The sequence below is a fragment of the Quercus lobata genome, chromosome 12 (genome assembly GCF_001633185.2).
Source record: "Quercus lobata isolate SW786 chromosome 12, ValleyOak3.0 Primary Assembly, whole genome shotgun sequence".
In the NCBI taxonomy this organism is placed as follows: Eukaryota; Viridiplantae; Streptophyta; class Magnoliopsida; order Fagales; family Fagaceae; genus Quercus; species Quercus lobata.
The window spans coordinates 10,520,037-10,545,379 of record NC_044915.1 but is presented as its reverse complement, the minus strand read 5'-3'; the positions used below and the strand labels follow the sequence as shown (position 1 = coordinate 10,545,379).

At 35.0% G+C, this 25,343-nt stretch overlaps 1 protein-coding gene and 1 long non-coding RNA gene across 3 annotated transcripts; both read right to left on the bottom strand.

Moving 5' to 3' along the window:
• Positions 1 to 11,200: 11,200 nt before the first annotated feature.
• LOC115970793 lies at positions 11,201 to 14,064 on the bottom strand. Of its 2 annotated transcripts, XR_004087153.1 has the most exons (3): positions 13,839 to 14,064; positions 12,654 to 12,715; positions 11,201 to 11,411 (listed from the first exon to the last, which is right to left on the bottom strand). It is a non-coding gene; the product is annotated as an uncharacterized LOC115970793 (long non-coding RNA). The 2 variants fall into 2 exon arrangements; XR_004087152.1 differs by lacking the exon at positions 11,201 to 11,411 and having other exon boundaries at positions 12,457 to 12,715; positions 13,839 to 14,059.
• Positions 14,065 to 22,939: 8,875 nt separating this feature from the next.
• On the bottom strand, positions 22,940 to 24,559 carry LOC115970219 (putative UPF0481 protein At3g02645). The gene is made up of 2 exons (XM_031089880.1): positions 23,794 to 24,559; positions 22,940 to 23,637 (listed from the first exon to the last, which is right to left on the bottom strand). Exons 1-2 carry the CDS (start codon positions 24,509 to 24,511, stop codon positions 22,940 to 22,942), a joined length of 1,416 nt encoding a protein of 471 aa, XP_030945740.1. The 5' UTR covers positions 24,512 to 24,559.
• Between the last annotated feature and the right edge of the window lie 784 nt (positions 24,560 to 25,343).

Here is a 25,343-nt window from a genome sequence, read left to right as displayed (position 1 = left end):
ATACTTCTTATTCGCGGTTAACCTTTTCAGGGAGCAAAAGGTAGAACGATATATATTATGCCATTCGTGCTTCAGACAATGCGAGTTAATTGTGATACAGAAAAGATTGATTGTGACGGATTGAAACTCTAGCTTGAAGAATTTAGAATCTTAATTTAAGCTTATTGATAGACCACTTGAACTAATTAAGTGTACACAATTTTGTGAAGTTTTAACTTATTTTATTACTCAAGTTGAACGAATAATGTGTCGGAGTCAGAAATTTCTTTAGGAGAGGAAGGTAAATATATCAAAATTTAAATATAAAAATAACCTCTAATTAATAATGTTATGTATAATATAAATATAAAGAATACTTTTAAAATGATTTAATATATGTTTTTTTTTTTTTTTTTTTGGGTTGTTGTTGATAATTTAGTAATTTCATATAACAAATGACAATAAGTCTACACATCTATATAATATACTATATAATAAAAGTTGGACTTAAACGGCGTGGTTGTGTCAAGTGGCTTCACCAAATTGCAGAAATTTTTTTAGATTTAATATATATATATATATATATATATATAATTTATCTTCTCCTATAATTTCTAAGTTGATAAAATATTAATTTGATTACAATACAAACTCTTCATATAATCCTACGTAAAAAATGTCCATGTAATCCATATATTTTTTTAAAATTATATTACTACACATAAAAATTGCAATTTTTTTAGATCTATAAAAAATAGATATAATTATTTTTGTTCTTATCTTCTTCTTCTCCTATAATTTCTAATATTAATTTGATTACAATAAAAACTCTTCATATAATCCTACATAAAAAATGTCCATGTAATCCATATATTCTTTTTAAAATTATATTACTACACGTAAAAATTGCAATTTTTTTTAGATATATAAAAAAAATAGATATAATTTTTTTTGTTCTTATCTTCTTCTCCTATAATTTCTAAGTTTTTTTTTTTTTTTTTTAATTTTATTACCATCCAAATTAATTTAATCTAATCCTTATCTTAAAAGTATAGTTTAGGTCCATCTAATCCTTATTTTTTAATTACTACACGTAAAAAGAAACAACATATAGCTAATAAAGTTTATTTTTAAGCAAATTGTCTTTAATATAATATAAGAGTGCAATTTTGAATAAATTTTCTTTCTTTTAATGTACAACCATTCTTTTTTATATTAAAAATCCTATGTAAAAAATGTCCATTTTATCCATATATATTTTTTATTTTTTAAAATTATATTACTACAAGTAAAAATTGCAATTTTTGTTTTTAGATTTATAAAAAAAATAGATATAATTTTTTTTTTCTTATCTTCTTCTTCTCCTATAATTTTTAATATTAATTTGATTACTATAGGGACACGATTTGTAACGACCCAACACGATACTGGGTTCGTACGTAAATAGGGCCAAATAATATGATTTGTAGAGCGTGGATGTAAAGAACTAGGATAACTTTTGTATAATAAAAAGACTCACCCTCACATATATTGAAGGGCCAAAGCTAGCACAACGATCCTTTTGTTTGGTAATCGATACAGTTCTTTTTCTCTTTTCGTTCTTCTTTTTTTGTCTAGGTTTTCTTTTTTTCTTTTTTTTGTTCCCATCCCCTCTTGCATGTTCTTCTTTCAGTTTATATACCATCCTTTGTGTTCCATTCTCACCACACACGTGTAGGTTGGGTTCGAAGAATTTCTTTCTGTCCCATCTAGCACCTCCTGGAACTTCCTATGGGCAGCTGTAAGACTGTCTCCTTACTGTTCAGGTATCACCTCCACATTAATGCGGTCAGAGAGTTGGTTGAGAGGTCATTAATGCGGAGGCAGCTGTAGTTATAAATATTTTTTTGTCTTTTCCCTTTTACCCTTGGTCTGTTATCCTATCTTCAGTGGTGACATAATTCTGAGGTTCGGTTGCAACAAGACCATGTCCTGATCATCCTCGGACGCATATTGCTGAGGAGTATGGCGTCCTCGGACGAATACAAAACTCTACCCTCATGATATTGACTACCACCCCCCTCGGTAATTGCCTTATGACCTGACTTGGCCTTCTTGGACGGATATGCATCCTCGGATGGGCCACAGGCCCAACGATCCTGACCTTAATGGGCCTATTGATCGAATGGCCCCCCACAATTACAATACAAACTTTTCATATAATCCTACGTAAAAAAATGTCCATGTAATATATTTTTTTTTAAATTATATTACTGCACATAAAAATTGCAATTTTTTTTTAGATCTATAAAAAAATAGATATAATTTTTTTTGTTCTTATCTTCTTCTTCTCCTATAATTTCTAAGTTAATAAAAATCTTAATTTGATTACCATCCAAATTAATTTCATCTAATCCTTATCTTAAAAGTATATGTTTAGGTCTATCGATCTAATCCTTATTTTTTAATTACTACACGTAAAAAAAAAAAAAAAAAAAAACAACGTATAGCTAATAAAGTTTATTTTCAAGCAAATTATCTTTAATATAATATAAGAGTGTAATTTTGAATAAATTTTCTTTCGTTTAATGTACAACCATTCTTTTTTATATATATTTTTTTTAAAAAAATTTTCACTTGGGTCTTTCCAAAAAAAAAAAATCTCTTAGGAAGTGAGAACTGAGTACATGTCCAAATGTCCTGCCATCAAGAAAGTAAAATCAATTCTAATTAAACTCTCAAACTCAAACTCTTAATAATTAAACTTTCCCACCATGTCACAATTATTCAGAAAGTGAAGGAAAAAAAATGTTAATATCAACATTAAGCTTTTGTGTCTATCCAAAAATAAATAGAGGAAATTTGACAAGAAAAATTAAAATTTTGTATTTATCCAAAGATTAGTAGAGGAAAAGTTGATAAGAACAATTTTTGTGTCTATCTAAAAAAATTGCTGCAATTTTTGCTTACCTTCAAGTATATCTAAAACTTGCGATTAGATCATAGGGAATAAAATCAATCAGAAAAAAAAAATTATAAATATTTTTGCTCCACGTCCCTCAAACTTAATCCTCATTCGGACTATGCTTTCTCTGTAAATCTGTGATGAAGGTTATGTTTTTTGTATTCTTAGTTTTTTTGTGTATATTTTTAGTTGGATGGTTTTGTTCTATAATGGGTTTATTGATTTTTAAGTTTCTAGGTGTATCAACATCCTAATCCAATAGGAAATGGGTTAGCAATGGAAGCTATAATCGAAGAACTAGAGTGTACTGTACCAGGCCAGATTGTGTGGATACTTTAAGGATGCCTACAATGAAAGCTCGAAGTTGTATTTTCCTCTCCAAGGTTATTTAACTCTATCTTTTTTTCTTTTTTTCCTTTTTTGTTTCATTATGTTCATAAATACATCATATTTTTTATACTACAAGTAACTATATTGGAACTCTTTGAAGCTCTAGAGTTTGAAGGAAACTTTGAAAAGCTTAGTTACTATATAAGCTTGAATTGTTGGAACTTAATTAATTAGACCTTCATCACTATAATTTATTGGGATATGATCGCAACAAAGGATTCTCAAGAGGAATCAAAATGTAGTTGGCTTAGAAAGTTTGGGTCAATTGAAATATACACCGGAATAAAATAAGAAAATAATTGCTAAAATGAGATTTATTGAAGGTGTACGGTTAAAATATTGGTGAAAATATGGCATGATCCATTGAAGTTTTAAACACCTTAAAGTTTTAACCTATATTCCAAATGCATCATTTACTCATAAAATATATTGTTGTTCACGAAAACAGCGTAGGAGGGATATGCAGGACCTCGCAAAAAGTATTACTTTTTAATTTTCATCACATCTCAACACTAATGAAGCTATTTTCAAATATTTTCAGGGTCTTAACTCTTAAATTTTCTCAAAAAAAATTTCTTGAAGTTTATATTTACACATTTTGTTTTGATAGGTTGAAATTCAGTACCTCCTCTCTTGCTTTCAAATACAAAAATTCAGTTCTTATGTAAATTCTTAATGTTTAGTAATTTGGGTTGTTTAATTCTTAACTATTAAATTGAGATTACCACTTAAATATATTTTATTATTTAATTTAATTAAATTAAAAAATATTTTGTTATTTTTTTTAGTTTACACATGATTCTTGATGAAGCCGTGTATCGCATGAGCATAATACTAGTATATCTAAAAGCTGAAGCGTAGAATTTAATGTTACCGTGCTCTTGTTGAGCCAAATCAGCGCTACACCAACACTACATTATCAATCTATTTTCAATATTTTCTCTCTTATTTTTAAATTTTTTTCTCCTTATTAATTTGCCACTTTACAATTACACATTTTCCAACATTTACTTATTTTAACCTTTTTATCTCCCCACTACTCTATATCTTGACCTTACACTTTCTCCATCCCTTTATCTTCCTTTTATTTTGACTTTTTTTCTCCCCATTTTTTGACTATAAAAATTTGTTATTTCTCTTACATTCAATCCATATTTTGCTCATACAAAAAGGTGAACACACTCTCTCTCTCTCTCTCTCTCTCTCTCTCTATATATATATATATATTCTTTATTTTGGTGGATGTTTGATTCTTTAGATTGATAAATTTTTATGTTTTACTCTACTTTGGATTGATATGATTTGGTTATATTTTAATTTATTATATTTTTAATATTATTTTATTTATTTGTTACATGTTATCCTTTGAAATTATAGAATGATTTACTGTTATTCTATTACATAGCATGACTTGGATAATTTGGTATTTAGAACTATACATTTTTCTTTTAAATATTTTTCTACTCATCTTATTTTATATAATTTTATTATTTATCTCACATTCTCTTCCAAAAAAGGTGATTGTTCTCTCTCTCTCTCAATTATTAGTTCTTTCTTGCAATTGTAAATTTAGATTAATGAATTTTTTTTGTGTCTCTACTTTTGGATGATACACTTTGGTGGTGCGTTTTTTGAGTTATTTATCACATGTACTCTCTATCTTATAGTTTTGGTTTGAGTTAATTTTTAGATATTTAAGAAGTGAGATGATTATTTATTTGAATGTTTCTATAAATTATTTGAGTAATATCAATTGTAAAATTGTAATAAGGTTTGATTATCATGATAATCTTCTTAAGAGAATGAGAAATTCAAATAATTAATATTGGAACTTAAAAATTTTAGTTGTAGAAAAAAAACCATAACACACTATACAAAAGTTTGAATAAAATAGATCACTTGAAAAAAAAATATTATTTCTATCTTTCATCTCAAAAAATATAATAGACTAATATCAATTGAATGCACCTAAGTTTTTAAATAATAAAAAAACTCAAAATAATAGAATAATATATTTGTAGAGATGGAGAAATGAAAAATAATTTCAGAAATAATATCTCCAGTACGTTTTATAGAATAAATCATATATTATAAAATGTTACAAAATAGTTGTATAGTCCCACGCATCCTGTGGGTCTGTGACTAATTTAGATAAAAACAGAGTCAACTCCTCTGGCTACAACTTGCAAACAAGAGAACAACAAAATTCCATTTAGCATTCCTATTTGATGTAGAACAGATAGCACAGTTCTTCCTGGAGTAGCAAGGGTGCTGGAAGTCATGGAGTAAGATCAAGGGGGGTGCTAGTAGAGGCTATCGGGGCGACGATATCGGAATTGCATGAAATTTGGCAGGTTGAACGGAAACAACATTTTGATCCAGATTCAAAATCTCGAGTGTCTCTTAAATTTAGACAAATTTCTTCGTTAAGGCCCAGAAAATAGTGTTTTTACTATTTATGGTAATATTTTTTTTCCTTAATAACTTTTATTTTAAAAACTCAAAATAAGGTCCCATTTGTTTTGGGATGTTTCTTAGAGACATTATTTTCAATTTTTGCAATTATTTCTGATGGTTCCTTGGAAATCAGTAGGTTGATAAGTCTCGGGTGTTGATGATCTTAGGGCTTGATCCTGAAAACAAATACTAAGTCAGAGGGGACCGGCCAAAAGTCCTCCGATGATGAAGTTAGTGAATTTGTAATTCCAAGTAAGAAGGAAGTAATTTCTGAAATAAGTGTATGAATGATCCTTACCTTCCCATCGAAGAATGCTTATATAGCATGTGTGAAACGGTTATTTGTTTAATAACCGTTCCTATTGTTGAGGAGTCCGGAGGATTTGGAGGTAACTTCCATAACTGCCATGGAAGTTACCTCAGTTGGACTTGTGTTTCATAGTGGTTAATGGAGAACTTGACACATAGTAGTCCAACCCAATGAACTTGTCCATCCTTTATTAAGGACAGACGAGGCTATTAGGGACGACTTTTCCTTGTGCATTTACTTTTTCTTAATTTCGTGTAAAGCTCGTTCGTCCAAACGATTCTAAGGATAGACAAGCTTCTCATGGGACCTCGTCTGTCCAAAGACGAACAAGGTCATTAAGGACGATTGGGATGATCACCTCATGTGCTTGCTTCGCCCTAGTCGGTCTTTCATTGGACGAGCCATATGGACGAGTTCAGGAGTTGGTGTTTTTTTTTATAGCACCATCAGTTGCCCCCTTATCCATATGGATCATCTTAAAGGATTTGTGCATTCAATGTCTAAAACTGTACGTGCCATGTGTCATAACTTAACTAATGTCCAGTCTCGTCGATTTATTTTTTCGAGGGGTAGGCCACGTGTCGCATCCTAGTTGGTCGTGCCATTTCAAATACCCAGGTCAGATGTCTATAAATAGTGGAATTCCTCCCCTACCCTTTACATTTCTAAAATCTTTCTTCGTCTAGATCCCTTGTCTAGAAGTTTCTCTGCGTCCATAGTCCTCTCTCGTCTAGAGCCAGGTACTCTCTTCCTTCTCATCTTTAGGTTTTTGGTTTCCAAAAAATGTTTCAAACTATTATTTCTTCGTCTAGCGATAGTACAGAGAAAGCTATAGACGAGTATTATGATTCAACTAGTAATGGTAGTTCAAGTAACAGTAGTCATAGTAGCGGAGAGAGTTCTACGGACGAGGGGTATACCTTTGGTGTGCTCGGGCTTCCTTTAGAAGTCATCCAAGAACAACTTAGGAAAGCTTCTGGTTCCAAGGCTGGCACTTCATCCAATGTGCCTCTGTCTAGTCCTTTGGACGAAGAGGAGATAGTTTACAGTTGTGCTGTAGGTGTTCATTCTAAAACGAATAAGCAAAAGCTAAACAATCTTAGGGCATGGTACTAGATCCCGGATGAGCTTAACCCTAGGTTGCCCATCCGTGGAGAGTGGTGTTGCAATCCCCATTTTGGGGTGGGCGTTTACGAGGCTTATTTCTTGGGGGGTTTTAGATTACCCTTGAATGCATTTGCTAGAGAATTATTGGTTAGGTTAGGTTTAGCTATATGTCAGTATAACTCTAATGCGTGGAGACTAGTTATCTCTATGCAAGTTTTGTGGAATGAAGTATTTGGGAGGGACCGTCCCCTTAGTGTGGACGAGTTCCTTTTTTGTTACAAACCTTCAGAGATAAATCAATCCCTTGGCTTTTACCAATTCACAGCCAGGGGTAAGGATTGTAGGCTAATCAAGTCTTTGGCCTCGTCTGACAGAAATTGGAAGATAGAGTTTATCTTTGTCTCTAGTTTTTGGCCAGGGAATCCTGTGGACATTGGTAGGGACCTTTTTGCTCCTTACTCTGGGGACTTAAGGAACCTTCGTCCTGAAAGTACGTCCCTCCCCTTTTTCATCTTTCTTTCTTTCAACTTATTTTTTATTTGCTTCTAACTTTTGTTTGTCATTTGTTTAATAGGTGTTAAACGTCCGTTCTTAAGCAAGTTTCATCGTGATCGCATCCATAGAGCTCGTCTTTTCACTGATAGGAATTTTCGTTCTTTAGTCACCTTACGACGTCTTGCCAAGTAGGGACTTGGCCCTGAACCATTAGACAAGGCTATTGCTCACGAGGTCACAGTTAGAAGAAGTAAGTTTCTACCTAATATCGTTTTGAACACTTAACTTATTTCCTGATCTACTTATAATTTCTCACTTATTGTCGTTGTTCTCCACCTTTAGGAGTGTCAACCATGAAAGAAAATAAGGGAAAAGAGGTTGTAAATGAAGAGGATCGTCCTGAGTCCCAACCACAAGTTCGTCCATTGGCTGGGGACAAGAAGAGATCCCTGTCCAAAAGTCTTGATTTGGGAAATCTCCCCAACCGTCAAGGCAAAAAGGCCAAGCATGGGTCGTCCCAAATAATTAAGCCCAACATTTCCTCGTCTTAGCAGCCTGTCAAAATTTACGACGTGGACTCGTCCACTCCAATTGAAACTACTCCGTCCAAGACTCCTCTATCCAAGACAACTGTGCCTGCCACATCCCAGCCTTCTCAATAGGTCCCTTCCAATATCATTGAAAATGAAGACTTTGGGAGCATTTTAAGAAGGCTATTTTAGACGAGGACATAAATGTTTGCTATGACATGTCCTTGAAGGATTTTGAACATTCTGGTGTTCACGATCTTTTCAAGGTAAGTAATTTTATATTTTTCCTCGTCTTTGCCAATATATATATTTTCATCTAACCTTCATCTCATTTCTTTTTTTTTTTTTTTTTTTAGGCTATGTCAAAATTTATAGCAACGTCTAGGCAAGTTATAGGATTGGACAAGATGAGAGTCTTGCTAGAGATGAGGATTCAAGAGGTGAAGGAGGAATCCAAGAAATGGGTTGGGGTGGCTGCTCAGGCTAAGGAGAAAAAAATAGAACTCCAGAAATTGATTGAGGAGTTGAAGACTGATGTAGCGGAAAAAGGCACTCGTCTTAATCATTTACAGAAGAAGAACGATGAGCTAAGTGTTCTTTTGTCCAAGGCTAAAGAGGATGCAGTGACTGAATTTAAGGCATCCAAGCAATACACTGATCTTTTGGACGCCAATTATGCAACAGGTTTTGAGGACTTCAAAGCAGATGCTATGGAAAACTTCCCAGAAGTTGACTTTATCTCTATTAAGCTTAACATTGCTGCTGCTACCAGCTCTCTCCTTCAAACCAGCTTTGAGGACGTCAATGTGAAAGACGATGCCAGTACTCAGCCACCCCAAGACAACCCCAATGCCAATGCCCCCTCTTCTTAAGGACGAGATTTTTACTTTTAAAGCAATCCTTGTATTTGTTTTCCTTTCATTTGATTTTTGTTCGGTCCTTTGTTTTGGGACCTTTTTATGTAACCTAAGTACATTTGCCTCGTCCGTGGTTTTAGGAAGGGGTTTTAAACAATCATTTTAGTTTTTTGACTTAACAAGGATTTTTGGACATAGGATGTCCACCCTTTTAGTTAATGAATGTAAGTTTATTTTCTATCTCTGCATGGACGAATGCTGTTATCTATATCAACTCCAACTTTGGCTCATCCATGGCAAAAATATATATATATATATATATATATTTTATATTATTTTTGTTAATGTAACTCGTCTTTGTGGGTAGTATTTTCATTTTGCTTTATTCGTCTTAAGACTTGTAAGCTGATTTTACATACTATCCAGTTTCTTTTGCCTAAATTTTCACTCGTACAAGGATTGGATTGTTTTAGTTGGCTTTTAAATCTCGTCCTTAAATTGGACGAACATGCTTTATAAGGCTTTCCCTCGTCCATGACTTGGACGAGTATGATTAAGTTTTTTCCTTGTTTTACTCAGGAAAGCTTGTAGACGTTACATCTTTGTGTCTAGAGAATTTATTCGTCTTGAATCTTTTAGCCCCCTTGTGGGTTAGCTTGAACAAGAATAGCATGTAGATTCAAAATTCACACAGCATTTTGTACATAACATAAATATCGTTTACAGATAAAGCACATGCATGCTAATGCCTTTTTTTATTTAATAAGTACAAACTCCATAACTTTGTCCATAATCACGACACAAATAACCACAACATAAATAATAAAGTAGTAGTATCAAACACAAACAACATCAAACATAAGTAGAATGTAAGTAGACAGACAAGCTCCAAGCTCGTCCATAGTAATACTCGTCCAGGCTCACTTTTACTGATAGTACCTTCTTAGGTGCTCCACATTCTAAGGATGTTCCAATTTTCTCCAGTCTGGGGCCTCCAAGTAGTAGGATTCTTGCCTTTTACAGTTGATAACTCTATAGGGTCCTTCCCAATTAGGGCCCAATTTCCCATTAGCTGGGTTTTTGGTTGCCAAAGAGACCTTTCTCAGGACAAGATCTCCTATGTTGAAATGCCTTGGCTTCACCATTGCATCATATTGCCTAGCCATGAGGTTCTTGTACTTTGCTGCCCTATGCTCTGCGTCTGCTTTTATCTCGTCTATTAGATCGAGGTTCAAACAGAGTTGCTCCTCATTATCCTTATCTTGATACATCATCACCCTGTGATTGGCCATATGTACTTTTGCAGGTATGACTGCTTCGCTTCCATAGGCTAGCTTGAAAGAAGTTTCCCCCATAGGGGTTCTCACTGTCGTCTTGTACGCCCATAGAACACTTGGTAACTCATTTGACCATACTCCCTTTACCCCCTCAGGACGAGTCTTGATGATTTTCAACAAGGATCAGTTTGCAACTTCACCCTGGCCATTGGCTTGGGGATAAGCGGGTGAGGAATAATGATTTTGAATTTCGAAGTGTGCGCAGAAGTCCCTAAAAAGTGCATTGTCAAATTGTCGTCCGTTATCAGACACCAATACCTTGGGCACTCCAAATCTTCATACAATGTTCTTCCACACGAAATTTTTAACATTCTGTTGTGTGATATTTGCTAACGGTTTAGCTTCCACCCATTTGGTGAAATAATTGATGCCCACTACTAGAAACTTCATCTGCCTTATGCCTAGTGGAAAGGGACCCAAAATGTCTAGTCCCCATTATGCAAAGGGCCACGATGCCATTATCGAGGTAAGGTACTCTGATGGTTGTCTGGGGACGTTGCTAAACTATTGGCATTGGTCACAGACCTTGACGTATGCTTTAGTATCAGCTTGCATATTTGGCTAATAATACCCCACACTGACGAGCTTGTGGACAAGTGACCTGTGTCACGCCCCAAACCCGATACCCGGATTTGTGACCATGACCGGCATGCTAATATCAAGTTTAGACCTGATATTAACAAGAACCAACTTAACTTTTACAAAACTTTTCCAAAAGCTTCTCTTTTTATTTTCAAAATAAATTTGTTGTTTCTTTACTTCTTGGTTAGAGCATCTATACTGTACTCAAAATATAACATAAACCACTAATCATTTAATTTCCACACTTTCACATAATACATCTCCTAATATTTTAAGATACACAACTTTCTTTAGATCCTAAAATACAAGATACTACAAAGCTAAACATAAAATTGCTAATTTAGGATCTATACATATAAAACTAAACCAGCTCCTTCCAAAACTCGACTAAGGCTCCCTCTGCTCCAAAATAAAACCTGCTAACTGAAAGAGTGGAAGGGGTGAGCTACACAGCTCAGTAAAGGTAAGATATATGAGAATTTAATAAGAATGCATGTAACAAAATCATTTCATTCTATGAATATTCGAACAGGAGAACATCTTTCCATGCATAGTATTTTATACTATTCATAATAACAGCTTATACGCTCATCATAGAAAATAATTGTTCTCCTTTTTCTTATTGGTTTAATATTACCAAAACCTTTCAGATTAAACTTCTTTCATTTCTTACAAAGTCGCCCTATATATATTCTCGTTACAAAATAATTATTTCAACTCAAATCAGATAATCGGCAACTTTGTATTAAACTAGAAACATCTTGACTAATAAAAAAACTTTTCTTTATAAACTTCTTTCCAAAAATATTAAAACTTTCATTGTCATAAAACTTAACATTTCATAAAGAATAGGTATCTGATAACTTTTAAACATAACTTGTACTTTCATCAAAAGCTTTATCATTATAGTACAACAGAACTTCAGAAACTTTTATCTTTAATGAACAGCTTTCTTTTCATCAGAAACTTCTTATTTTCATGAGAGCTTTTAACTTTTCATAATGCATTTAAACAAAATAATTCTCTCATGATTAATAACATAACATAGCCGTTCATATCATATTGGTTAGTCCATGTCTGATAAGCTATACAGAGAAGGCCTCATCACATTTGGAAAACCTCGTGTGCATGATATTGTCCCCTTTGAGAGGCCTGATGGCACATCTCCTCCAGGTTTTGTTCCTCCCCGCCGTCCGTACACATTGGGGAGAAGGCCTTAGTCAGATTAGAGTTACAGGCAACCCCATTTCCTCTACCTTAAATGGCCTAGAGTTACGGGCAGCCCCATTTCCTCTACTTTAAATGGCCAAACATATAACATTTTTCCATGGAAAGCCAATAATTAACCCCTACTGGCTGAGTTCAAATTATCAGAGGACATAACCCGAAAACATTTCATACTTTACATCATACTGAAATATCTTATTTTGCATAACATTTCATAATAATATCATTTCCATTCTTTTCATTAAACATCATGTTCGTGGAATCAATAATAGCATCAATATGCTTAAATCATATACGTAAGTTTTTCGAAAGCTCACGAACATATCTTTGTCAGAATAATGATTACATGCCATATCTCTAATCAAAAACATTTTAATGCATAATATACTTTAAAATAACCTCATGACTTACCAAATGCCCATATAACTTATCCCTTACCTGAAAACAGAGGAACCGAGAGCCTAAAGTCGAAGGAATTTAGACTTGGATACTGGTAACACCTAAACCATAATTCAAAAATTATTACTATCCATAATTCCTTATCATAAACTTCACATTCATCTCAAAGCCTATCTCTCAGAATCAAGGAAATCCTAATCCCACCTCAACGAGGTTCCCACAAACAAAAAATACATTCATCAACAACAAGTACAAAATCCTAGAGAAACCAACATTCTTATATTAATCCCATATCTCTAAAAGAGCCAACTTTGTTTCAAAAGGTGCTTTAAGGTCAGGGCAATAATGCATGCACAAATATAAAATCTTTTAAGCATGTTCATGTAACTATATACATTCATATGATAACATACAACACGTCGGGCAAAACAGCTTCATACATACAACCGTCTCATGGTTTAGAACCCCTTCCTTTGAGTAATAAACCTCAAAACAAGTTACACAAAATTAATCTATGATCGAGACATACCAAAAGACAAGTATATTAAATCATAGCTCAAAACATTCATCCTAACTTGATTATTAAATCCACAAAGTTAGGCATGTCCCTTACTATTCACTGTTCTATTCCAGCAGCATAGGCTCCATTTGTAAAATACAAACGGGCTGCTCAAACACATCCAATTGTCATGAAATTTTACAGAACTACTCTCCTGTATGTCCAGTATATACCATAAAAATTTCGGAGTCAAAGAATAAAACCATGATTTACTAAAAATCACGCAAGACAGCATACTCAAATCTGTCCTGTCAGAAATTCATGCAACTTTTAAATTAAACCATTATTTTTATGTTCATCCAAATGCTGTGAGACCAAATCAATAACAGCCAAAAGTGTCTTAGGTTTCATATTAATTATCCCTAGCATCCAAATTCACTATATACAATTTAATACATAATTTAACATGCATGAATACAGAATCTGTCACAGTGACAGCTTCAGTACATATTCTTATAAAATCATCAACAAATAGCAATAGGCCTTAATTTCATTTGGGTATTTTTATACCTATAATTAACACAATAAAATATGTTATCAAACATTAAATAAACCATAATATCATCAAATATTCAAATCACTAAAACAGAATCATAATTCAGCCTATAAAATCAGGATAGAGGTTAAAGAGGTAGAAATAAACAAATGAAGTTTTGATTACTTACCCACAACAATTTGAAGCTGAAACCTTAGGGTTAATTGTTTAATTTCTTCTTTAGAGAGGAATATATTGTGTTGGTGAGAAAGGGAGGGCTGCCGTGTGGAAGCAACAGAAGAAGAGAGAAAGAAGAACAAAGAAAGAGGAAAAGGAGTAGAGAGAGAGAGGCTGGACTTCTGATCTGATGCAGCCAAGAAATTGAGAAAAGTGTGAAGACTTTTGGGGCAGCAAAATCAGATAAGAGAAGAGGACTTTGGGGTGGAATACGTGTATGGCTAGGGAAAAACAAATATCACACCCACTTTTCCAAATTTTCTTGCATTCACACTTATATATATATATATATATATATATATAATCTTTGCATTCACACTTACTTTTCTACCAAAATAATTCCTTGCATTCACACTTACTTTTCTACCAAAATAATTCCTTGCATTCACACTTACTTAACCACCTAATATAGTTTTGTACATGCTAAATATATATTTATAATACAAAAAGCCATTTCAATTATTTATAATCTTTACAATTCTCATTCAATGGCATTATAAAATAATATACTTATTAAATACTATTATATTAATTTATAAAAATAAAGTGGTTTTAAAATAGTATTTAACCACTTAAACACATGGTTTAATTATAAAGTTGGGTCGGGGTGTTACATGTGAAAATAAAAAGAGAAGCTTTTGGAAAAGTTTTGTAAAAGTTAAGTTGGTTCTTGTTAATATCAGGTCTAAACTTGATATTAGCATGCCGGTCATGGTCACAAATCCGGGTATCGGGTTTGGGGCGTGACAACCTGGCTCTTGAGTGATTGCTGCACACTCTTTCATGAACTTCTCTCAATACATAGTTTGCTTCATCCGGAGCCAAGCATCTAAGATAAGGTTGAGAAAAACCTCTTTTGTATAGCACTTTGTCCATGAGAACGTACCTAGCTGATCTTACCCTCAACTTCCTGGCTCCATCCTTCTATTCTGGGAGTCATCTGTCTTTCAAGTATGATACAATTGGGGTCATCCAATTTCCTCTGCTCTCTACCTGTTGTACTTCTGGGATATCTATACTTGACATATACTAAATCTCATCAAATTTGTCCATGGATTCATTTGCTGAGGCTTCTTTCGCTATGGTATCAGCTTCCAAGTTCTCCTCCCTTGGGATTTGAACGAAGTCAACTTTTTCAAATCTTTTGATAAGGCGCAGCACCCTACTAAGGTATTTACTCATCCATTATTTTTTAACCTCATATACCCCATTCACTTGGCCCATAATCAACTAAGAATCCCCCAAGACGAGTAAAGACTTGGCTTCCACAGACTTAGCCAATTCTAGCCCTTTGAGGATGGCTTCATACTCGACTTCATTATTAGTTGTTTGGTACAGTAAACGAACTTTGTGTTTCAGTTTATCTCCTTCCGGGGATTGTAGGACCACACCAATTCCTCCTACGTGCCTGTAGACAAACCATCCACATGGACGACCCATCTCTTACTGTTTTCCGTCTCATCATGATTTGGGGTAAACTTCGCAATGAAATCTGCTAGGGCTTGAGCTTTTATGGCATGCCTTGGTTGATATCTAATGTCAAACTCACTGAGCTCTACAGCCTATTGGATCAATCGTCCTGCAGCTTCTAATCTGTTTATTGCCTTCTTGAGCGGATGATCTGTTATGACATTAATGACATGTGCTTGGAAATAATGCCTTAGCTTCCTAGAAGCGGTTATCAATGCGAAAACTAATTTCTCCATCTGTGGATATCGTTCTTCTGCCCCCCTCAATGCCTTGCTTGTATAGTACACAGGCCTTTGCACTTTGTCTTCCTCTCTTATCAATGCTGAACTAACAGTATGCGGGGTGACTGCCAAGTACAAATACAACTCTTCTCCCACCACGAACGGACTTAGCAAAGGAGTCATGGTGAGATATGCCTTCAGATCTTCGAAAGCTTTCTGACATTCATCGGTCCATTCAAATGCTTTTTTAAGAACTTTAAAAAATGGCAAACATTTGTCAGTGGCTTTAGAGACAAACCTGTTAAGTGCAGCAACTCGTCCGGTGAGGGATTGGATTTCTTTGGTATTTTGCGGAGGCTTTATGTCCAGTATTGCTTGAATTTTGTTAGAATTCGCTTCAATTCCCCTATAGGAGACCATAAAGCCAAGGAATTTCCCTGATGATGCCCCAAAAGCACATTTGCTAGGTTTCAACTTCATGTGGTACTGTCTAAGTGTTTCAAATGTCTCTTGCAGGTCGTCCAGATGCCTTCCCTTGTCCTGACTCTTCACCAGCATGTCATCTACATAGACTTCCACATTCCGCCAAATCTGCAAACAAAACATATGGTTAACCAATCTCTGATATGTTGCCCCTGCATTCTTAAAACCAAGGGGCATCACCTTATAACAGAACAAGCCTTGACTGGTGACAAAGGACGTCTTCTCTTGGTCTACCTCGTCCATCCTTATTTGATTGTATCCAGAGAAAGCATCCATGAAGCTAAGCAACTTGTGCCCCATAGTGGAATCTACCAACTGGTCAATGCGTGGTAGCAGGTAGCTATCCTTAGGGCAAGCCTTGTTTAGATCGGTGAAGTCTACACACATTCTCCACATGCCATTTGCCTTCTTGACTATCACTACATTGGCCAACCAATTGGGATAATACACTTCTCGAATAAACTTCGCCATAATTAACTTTTGAACTTCTTCTTTGATAGCATTATCTCTCTCAGGGGCAAACACCCTTTTCTTTTATTGTACTGGCTTGGAGGAAAGACATACATTCAAATGGTAGGTAATGACACTAGGATCTATACCCGGCATGTCCTTATGACTCCAAGCAAACAAATCAATATTTTCTTCAAAAACTGGACGAGGTCCTTTTTAATCTTCTCTTCTAGATCTGCTCCAACCCTGGTACACCTTTCAGGGTTATTTTCATCCAAGGAAATATCTTCCAATGCTTTAGTGGGCTCTGCTACAATTCTCTTTTCTTCAATTTTCATGGTCTAAATTTGTTCATCCATGGCCAACATGGCCAAGTAATACTCTCTTGCTGCTAATTGATCTCCTTGTACCTGTCCTACTCCGTGTTTTGTTGGAAACTTGACTGATAGGTGGTAGGTAGATGTAATAGCCTTCCAACTATTTAAAGTTGGCCTTCCAATTATGGCGTTGTATAAGGATGAACAATCTACCATAAGGAAGTTCACATCCTTGGTGATTTGTTGCGGGTATGCCCCCACTACCATTGATAATGAAATAGTACCCACAGGCTGTACCTTCATTCCACCGAAACCTATTAAGGGGAGTTCACTGGATCGAGCTGGTCTCGTCCTAACCTCATCTGCTGAAAAGCTGGATAATATAAAATGTCTGCTGAGCTTCTGTTGTCCACTAATACTTTTCTGGTTGTGTATTCAACAATAAGCAAGGTGATGACGATAGCATCATCGTGAAGGTGATGAATTCTCTCAGCATCTTTATCCGTGAAAGTGATTGCTTGTTCGTCTGTGGACCTTGCCCTTAGTGATCGTCCAAAAAGTTATACACTCTGCACCACCTTCAAGTATGCTTTCTTGGACTTGGACGACTGGCCTGTCGAACTTCCCCCTATAATGACTCTTATTTCTCCGAGCGGTGGTCGCGATGATTCTTCTATCTTCTCTTTTAATTTCTCGCCCTTGTGGTCTCGTCCAAGGAAATTCCTTAACTTCCCTTTCCTTATGAGATTTTCAATCTGCTGCTTTAAATCAAAACACTCGTCTATATCATACCCATGATCCCTATGGAAGCGACAATACTTGTTCCTATTGTGCTTATTGGGATCTCCCTTCATTTTCTCCGGCCACTTCAAGGAATGATCATCCTTGATTTGCATAAGGATCTGCTCAAGTGGCATGTTCAAAAGGGTATATTGTTGATTCCGCGCTGAAGAGCTTGGCTTCTTATTATCTCGGTTTTTCTTTTCTTCCATCCATCCCTTCTTTGGACGAGAGCCTTGCTCGGAATGACGATTGGGGTTTGCTTCTACTCTCTCAGATCTCTTCCTCTTTTTAGCAATGATCACGTCTTCTACATTCATAAAATTTTGGGCCGAATGGACGAGTTCGGCCATGGACTGAGGCTTTTTTTCATAGAGTTTATGTATAAATAAGTCCGAATTCACCCCATTATGGAAGGTTGCCAATAGAAGCTTGTCATCTACTTCATCCATACTCAGGGCTTCTCTGTTGAAACGAGTGATGAATGACCGCAGGCTCTCATTCTCCCCTTGCTCTATGGTCAACAAGCTGGACGAGAAACGCTTGTGTCTTTGTTCGCCAATGAAATTATTAACAAACAACTTGCTCAACTCTTTGAAAGAACTTACAGAATTCGGGCGTATTTTGCTGAACTAGACTCGTGCTGGACCTTTAAGGGTGGTAGGGAAGGCTTTACACATGATTTCATCAGGGACTCCTTGAAGATGCATTGTTGTCTTGAAAGTAGCAATGTGATCAAATGGGTCACGCATTCCAACATATGAATCCAGAGAAGGCAACTTCAATTTTGATGGTAGAGGGTGACCGTTGATGGAAGCCGTAAAGGGGGAATCAGTTCTATGGACCAAATCTTCTATAGGATTGGCCCTTCTCATGTTCTCTTTCATTTTTTCCATGACTTTCTTTATCTGGTCCATCTCTTCTTTCAAGTGTGGTACTGTTTGTGAAGTGGTGCCTCTTAACTGACTTCCAATTTCAATATTTTCTCTATCATCATGGCGTTGTGTTTGTCCTCCTTCTTCACGTTCCTCACGTGTCTGCCTTCTCAGATTAATCTCCATTCTTAACTCTTGGTTTTGGCGAGTTAACTCCGCCATTGCAGCCGCCATAGATTGCACGTGTTGGACAGACGATGTCTGCATGATCGGTGCAGATTGGCAATGGCGATAAGGATTGCTTGAAGCATCTCTGCTTCCCTGATGGCCTGGGCTAGTAGCCCTCGATCTGGTCCGAACCATCCAACCTTTTTTCACGGAAAAGAAAACTGCAAAACAATCTCTCTTTCCCATAGACAACGCCAATTGATGGTTCCTTGGAAATCAATAGGTTGATAAGTCTCGGGAGCTGATGATCTTAGGGCTTGATCCTGAAAACAAATACTAAGTCAGAGGGGACCGACCAAAAGTCCTCCTCTGATGAAGTTAGTGAATTTGTAATTCCAAGTAAGAAGGAAGTAATTTCTGAAATAAGTGTCTGAATGATCCTTACCTTCCCATCGAAGAATGCTTATATAGCATGTGTGAAATAGTTATCTGTTTAATAACCGTTCCTATTGTCAAAGAGTCCGGAGGATTTGGAGGTAACTTCCATAATCGCCATGGAAGTTACCTCAGTTGGACTTGTGTTCCATAGTGGTTAATGGAGAACTTGACACCTAGTAGTCCAACCCAATGAACTCGTCCATCCTTTATTAAGGACGGACGAGGCTATTAGGGACGACTTTTCCTTGTGCTTTTACTTTTTCTTAATTTCGTGTAGAGCTCGTCCGTCCAAACGATTCTAAGGATGGACAAACTTCTCATGGGACCTCCTCCGTCCAAAGACGAACGAGGTCATCAAGGACGATTGGGACGATCACCTCATGTGCTTGGTTCGCCCTAGTCGGTCTTTCATTGGATGAGCCATATGGACGAGTTCAGGAGTTGGTGTTTTTTTTTGTAACACCATCAATTTCAATTTTGCTATTTTTGGCAAAAACTACTATTTTGCCACCTAATTACATGATTAGTGCAAATTAGGGTTTTTGAGCGTTTTCCTAGCCACCTAGGGTTTCTTTTTACTATTTAAATATATTGTAGCCTCCAGGGTAGTTTAGTTTTCAAATTTATAAAAATACAAATTTTGTCTATTTCTCTCTGATAATTCCAGAACCCTTTCACCTCGTGAATTTAATAGACCCCTCGTGAATTCAAGGTTTTCATTAAGAAGCTAACATGTTTTGTTTCTTTTTTCATTCAGAAGCTAACATTTTTAGTTTCTTTTTCATTCAAAAAGTAACGTGTTTGTTTACTTGTAACTTCTTTGACATTACTATTACACACTGACTAAAGCAACAACTTAATCTATAAAAAACACTAGTAAACATAATTGGCCTTGGCCATAAGTGCCATTATCATATCAAAGAAGTATGTCTCATCTAGAGCTTAAAACTGTGTGAAGAATGATATTTCCAGCCATTACAACATGCTCTATTTTGGCTCTAATATCCCATTTAATTCTCTATATAATTTGTTACTCTATCAAAACAACTCCTCCATGACATATGCTATTCCTTCGCAACCATATATGGTAAATTGTAGCCCACTAGACCAGTTTGCAAAAGGTAGCTCTAAAACTTTTGCCCTTTAAAATAGTCACCCCTGTTGGACTATTTCATCTCAAATAATAGGAATATTAGTCACTAGGCAAAGCCCCATAATATGCTTCCAAATTCTCTTGGTGAAGGAGCACTCAAAATACAAATGTTCCCTACTCTCTATTTTATTTCTATAGAATGCACAATAACTATCTCGGAGAAACCCCATTGCATCAATATATTTTTTGTAGTCAACCTATTTTTCAAAGTAAGCCACCCCATAGAAGCATGTTTTTGTATTGCTTGAGGAAACCATGAAAGCACGTTTTTCCACCATACCACTTCCCTCTCTTTACGCCTTAACTGATTTAATATATATTATTTTATATCTAACAAAAAATTATATCATGTTAGTCTTTAAAATAAACTAGAAAGATCACATAAACGAAGTTATAGAATTAATATTTCCAAAAGAAAATTTTAGGTGGCCTGTTGATAACTTTTTTAGACCTTGCAAAAGTCAAAGATTTATGCCTTGAATAAGACCTTCTATTTTTTTTTCTTACACCATTAGAGTATGATAATAGTTTTAAAACTTTAAAAACATATATAGATAATAGATTTATTAACTTAAAATAGAGGCTAAATTGCAAAAAAACACATTTTAAGTCATCTATTTTTTCTCCCAAAAAAAAGAAAAAAAAGTCCTCTATTAATTTCCCCATTAGTAACTCCCAAAACTATGTTATTTTGATTTTCTAATTTTCTTTAATTATAAAAAAATTCTAGAAAACTATAAAAAAAAACATTTTCCCAACTATATTTTTTAGAATCATTTTCATTTTTGAACCATAATTAAAAAAAAAGAAAAAAGAAGAAGACATATAAAGACGAAAAAAGAACTCAAAAATATTCTCCACAGAAGCATCAAACTCATAATAACTAATCTACACACAATTTCTTCACATTCAAACATAAATCCATTCGCAAAAGTCCAAAGCGCTTGAAGAAAGTTTTTTTCTCTACACCAAAAGCATGACTTGGACGGTTTACGCTGAGAGAGTGGGAGACGAAGCCATTGAACTTGACAAATGGGTCGACAAGTATGGGTTCGGATCTACAAAACATACAGGAGATTTGTGTGTTCCTGTACCCGACTCCTCTAGGATTTGAGCCAAGTGAGGTTGATCCAGGCATTTCAGGGTTCGGCGTCGTCGGATTTGGTGTGGGAAGCAATTTTTTTATAAAAAAAAAAAATTTAATTTTTCTAGATCTGGGTTTCCTTGGTTGATTTTAGTATTGTTCTTGTTATTAGATGGTGTTTCTTTCACTGGCGATGTAAATTTTTGTTTCTAATTTTTTTCATGTCGTGATTGGATTGTTCTATAGTTTGTTTGGTTGCGTGGAAAGTTTTCTGGATTGCTAGGGAAAATTTGCTGGATGTTTTTGGTAAAACATATCAATATTTTTTTAATTTATTTTTTCTGAAAAAAAATTATTAGCTTTTTGGATTTATTTTAATTGTAAAACCTAAAATGACATAGTTTTGAGGTTTCTAACGGCACAATTCTAACGAAAACTAATGGGAATGCTGGTTTGAATCATGTTGAGATTTAGAGGATTAAAAAGTAAAGCTAGAATGCTGAAATTAATTTTGGTCATAATTAGACCTATGTTTTGTATTTTTGCTTAAAGCAAATGTCACTTTACATATTTGAACATATCCAAGTTAATATAAGGATAATATAATTTTCATCTCTAATTCTCCAAATGCAAAATAAAAAATGGGATTTTTCTTTTGAATTAAAAAAAAAAAATTCAAAAAGTAAATATTTATAAGTTTATTGAAAATCCATTGTTTGAAATTGTTGTGCTTAAGAAAAAAAAAAAAAAAAAGTGAGGCTTCAAAAACTGTAATTTGAAAAAGTTTAGACCACTGTATCAAGTAGGAATATAATTATACATTTAGTAAATAAATGTTTTATCAAAGAAATTGAGTAGAAAACAATGATAAAAAAACATAATTCAACTTTAAGGCGTGTTGAAAATGCTTTCTTCAAGGTGACAATGTGCCCCTGCTTAAAAGAGTTTTCTGTTGGGTTATAAGAAATTCACCTCCATGCAACAAAATCACCAATTGCAAACAACAATATATTCTGAAGTTTTTTCTTTTTTTCCAAAGAATTCTTACAAGAATTGTATTAGGCCAACAATATATTCTGAAGATAATGCTCCCTCATTACTCAAACAGCCACGCTTACTGCAATGACGATAATGTGGCATAAAGTTGATGCAACTGACAGTGTCCTTTGCAACTGCCTTACAATGTACTAATATTGTTGCAGAAAAGAGGACGGAGACAATTGTGTTTACTGCCATGCACCTTGCTTTGCAAAATTAGACATATTTTGAATTTGAATCAAGTATATATTCATCTTGAAACTTTATTGCATATGAAACTTTAACACACATCACGCACAAACTCAGACACAATTATTTCCAATCCGCACATATTACATCAAATTAGAAAGTAAAATCACCCTGACTTATTTCAAGAAAACTTCAACACCAAGCTGTAAACAAATTAACAAGATGATATGGGTTTGGGATGACCTTGTTTTTTGGAAACGGCTGTCTGGAAGGCATAGAAATTAAACCATGTAAGCATAGAAATTAAACCGTGTAATTCTCAGCAAGCTAGACACACTTAGAAAGAGAGCAGCAAATGAATATTACCTTTTGCATATTTACTTTGGTGTTAAGTTTTTGCAGAAGTTATCGCAGGGTCCTGGGGAGAGTTGACAGCATACCAAGTCTGAGTGATAGTTAGAGCAAGTGCTAACAATACGCCAAAGAAAGCAATGAACGTCCAGGGACTACTGAAATGGTCGTGAAAGACTTGAGCTATCCAGGTCATCCACTTGCTCCTATAGTGCTTCTGAATTTGTGATCTGACATCCCTGTATATTTCGATGTTAGGCACCAAGTCGTTGCCTATCTCATTGAAGAGTTTAGCCACTTCTTCATCGCTGCCAAGGAAATTGTGGAGTATCTGTGCTTTCCTTAGCATCTTAACATCGTTGGCTTCATCGATTAGTGAATCAAGGAAGGATATATAAGAGGTGACCCCAAAATCATTTTCAAAATCCAGACACCTTTCATATGCTATCAAGTTCAGGAACTTAGGCCTGGTTGAGTCATCCACAACAATTGGAGGAAGGTGAAGTTGTCCACGAAAAAGAAATTGTTTAGTGAATTTTATCTCACTCAAGTAACAATTTTTACCACGTTTCAAATGGATACCTGCTGTTTTAAGCTCCTGGACATTGCGATAGGATTGCCAGTACTCTTGGACATTTTGTATATTTTGGTTGATTTTACTAACCGTTCCATCAGGAATGTACTTTGGTCCATGAAGCATTCGTGTCCTCAGATTGTCAAGGAGATGGACGGGCTCTGGAGCCTGAGCCACTGATATGGTATGTGCTTGTGGCTTCTCCTCATCGTGGCTTTCTTCTTTCGCACTTTGTGCTTGTTGTGGCTCATTGTGGCTTTTTTCTTTCTCACTTTGTGCTTGTGTCTGCTCCTCATCATGGCTATCTTCTTTCTCACTTTTTGCTTGTTGTGGCTTCGATCTTGGGCAGTGTCTCCATGATAACCAATTTGATTGCTGATCCTCTGGTACATTAACATGCCAATCAATGTAAGTTTCAATTGAGTTCCTCAATTCTTTTTCCTTCACACTCGAGCTCATCAATAATGTGAGTAGACAATAGGGAAGTTGATTCTCCAGCAAGAACAAATCCTGTTGCCCAAATGCTACACTGTCCGTTTTTATATTCAACTCTTTGAACCTGTTTTTAGTTGCACAATACAAGTACTGTAATATTGCACAGCCACCCACTAACAAAATCGAAGTGAGGGCCTCATCATCATAGTCCTCGGTCACCTCCTCCTCGAAGCATGTCCTCAGTTCATTGATTTTCTCCTTAATCTTCTTGTATAAATCTTGCATGCTCTTACCGCTACCTTTGATGAATGCATTTGTCAATCGAAGCTTGTATTTCTCTCCTAGATGGTAATTTGGCTTACCATGATGGATTGGACCGAGTGATACCACTTTTGGCTCATAATTCTTGTGGAAATCGTCTTGTTCTCGCAGATAGAATATAACCTTCTGTATCTTTGGTGTTTGAGATTGATTCTTTGCATTTTCTTCTGCCTCCCTTAGCCTTGCCTCGAGGATATCATTTTGACTAGTTTCGATTGAAATGCTGTGCGCCTGGGGCTCCTCAGTGATGCCGCTGCTCCTTGAATGGGAGTTCTCCATGGAAACAAAATGCTCCTTTTCGGCCAATGAAAGTTCGAACCAAAGAAGGCAATTGAATTTTGTAAGTTTGCTGTCTTAACTCGTATTTACTGTAATATATTCTTGACGTAGTGCGTGGAAACTTTAGCTTGAGAAATTAGAACTGTCGCTCTTATTTGAATATAGAAATTTTCCTAAAGCAACTATATTTTGTGATGGATTAACATATCAAGCTTGGAATATAATCTTCAAGATGTATCTAAAAAATGCAAAATAAATTGAAACTTGCTTTATGCCTTTATCCATTATGAAAGATTGATGTTGATCGAACATGCGTAATTTCAACATCTTTTCTACTAATACACCAAGTCGGGGGACAGGGATCATCTTTTCTATTAAATTAAAGACAATACACAAATGTTGAATGATACAGTGAATAGGCTTGTGTTTCTTCTTACTTTATATGCCTCGTTAGTTTGGCATGGCATGATGTATTATTTTGAAGCAAAGGTAGAGCTAGAAAATGTTTGTAGGAGGCAAAAATTTGTCAAGCCAATTACAATAGGCTATATCAAAATTTAGTTACAAATTCCAAATTTATGTGTCATTAAATTAATTAAACAAATGATGACATGTGTCATCCAAATTTACATCACATTGGCATATTGAAATTTGCCATGTGTCATTTGACTAACAAGATAAAGATAAATTTCCTATTAAAAATTTATGGATAATTATCTTTGTTAAAATAAATAAATAAAAAAAATTTCTATTAAAAATTTATGGATAATTATATTTATTAAAATAAATAAAAAAATAGAGATAATTATTTATCTTTGTTGATTATTATCTT

Excerpts from the sequence above, each read along its gene's own strand:
- LOC115970219 (XM_031089880.1), bottom strand. The coding sequence starts at position 24,511 with ATGGAGAACTCCCATTCAAGGAGCAGCGGCATCACTGAGGAGCCCCAG. Across the intron at positions 23,638-23,793 it reads GAAGCCACAACAAGCAAAAA|AGCCCGTCCATCTCCTTGAC; the intron begins GTGAGAAAGAAG and ends CTCAGGCTCCAG.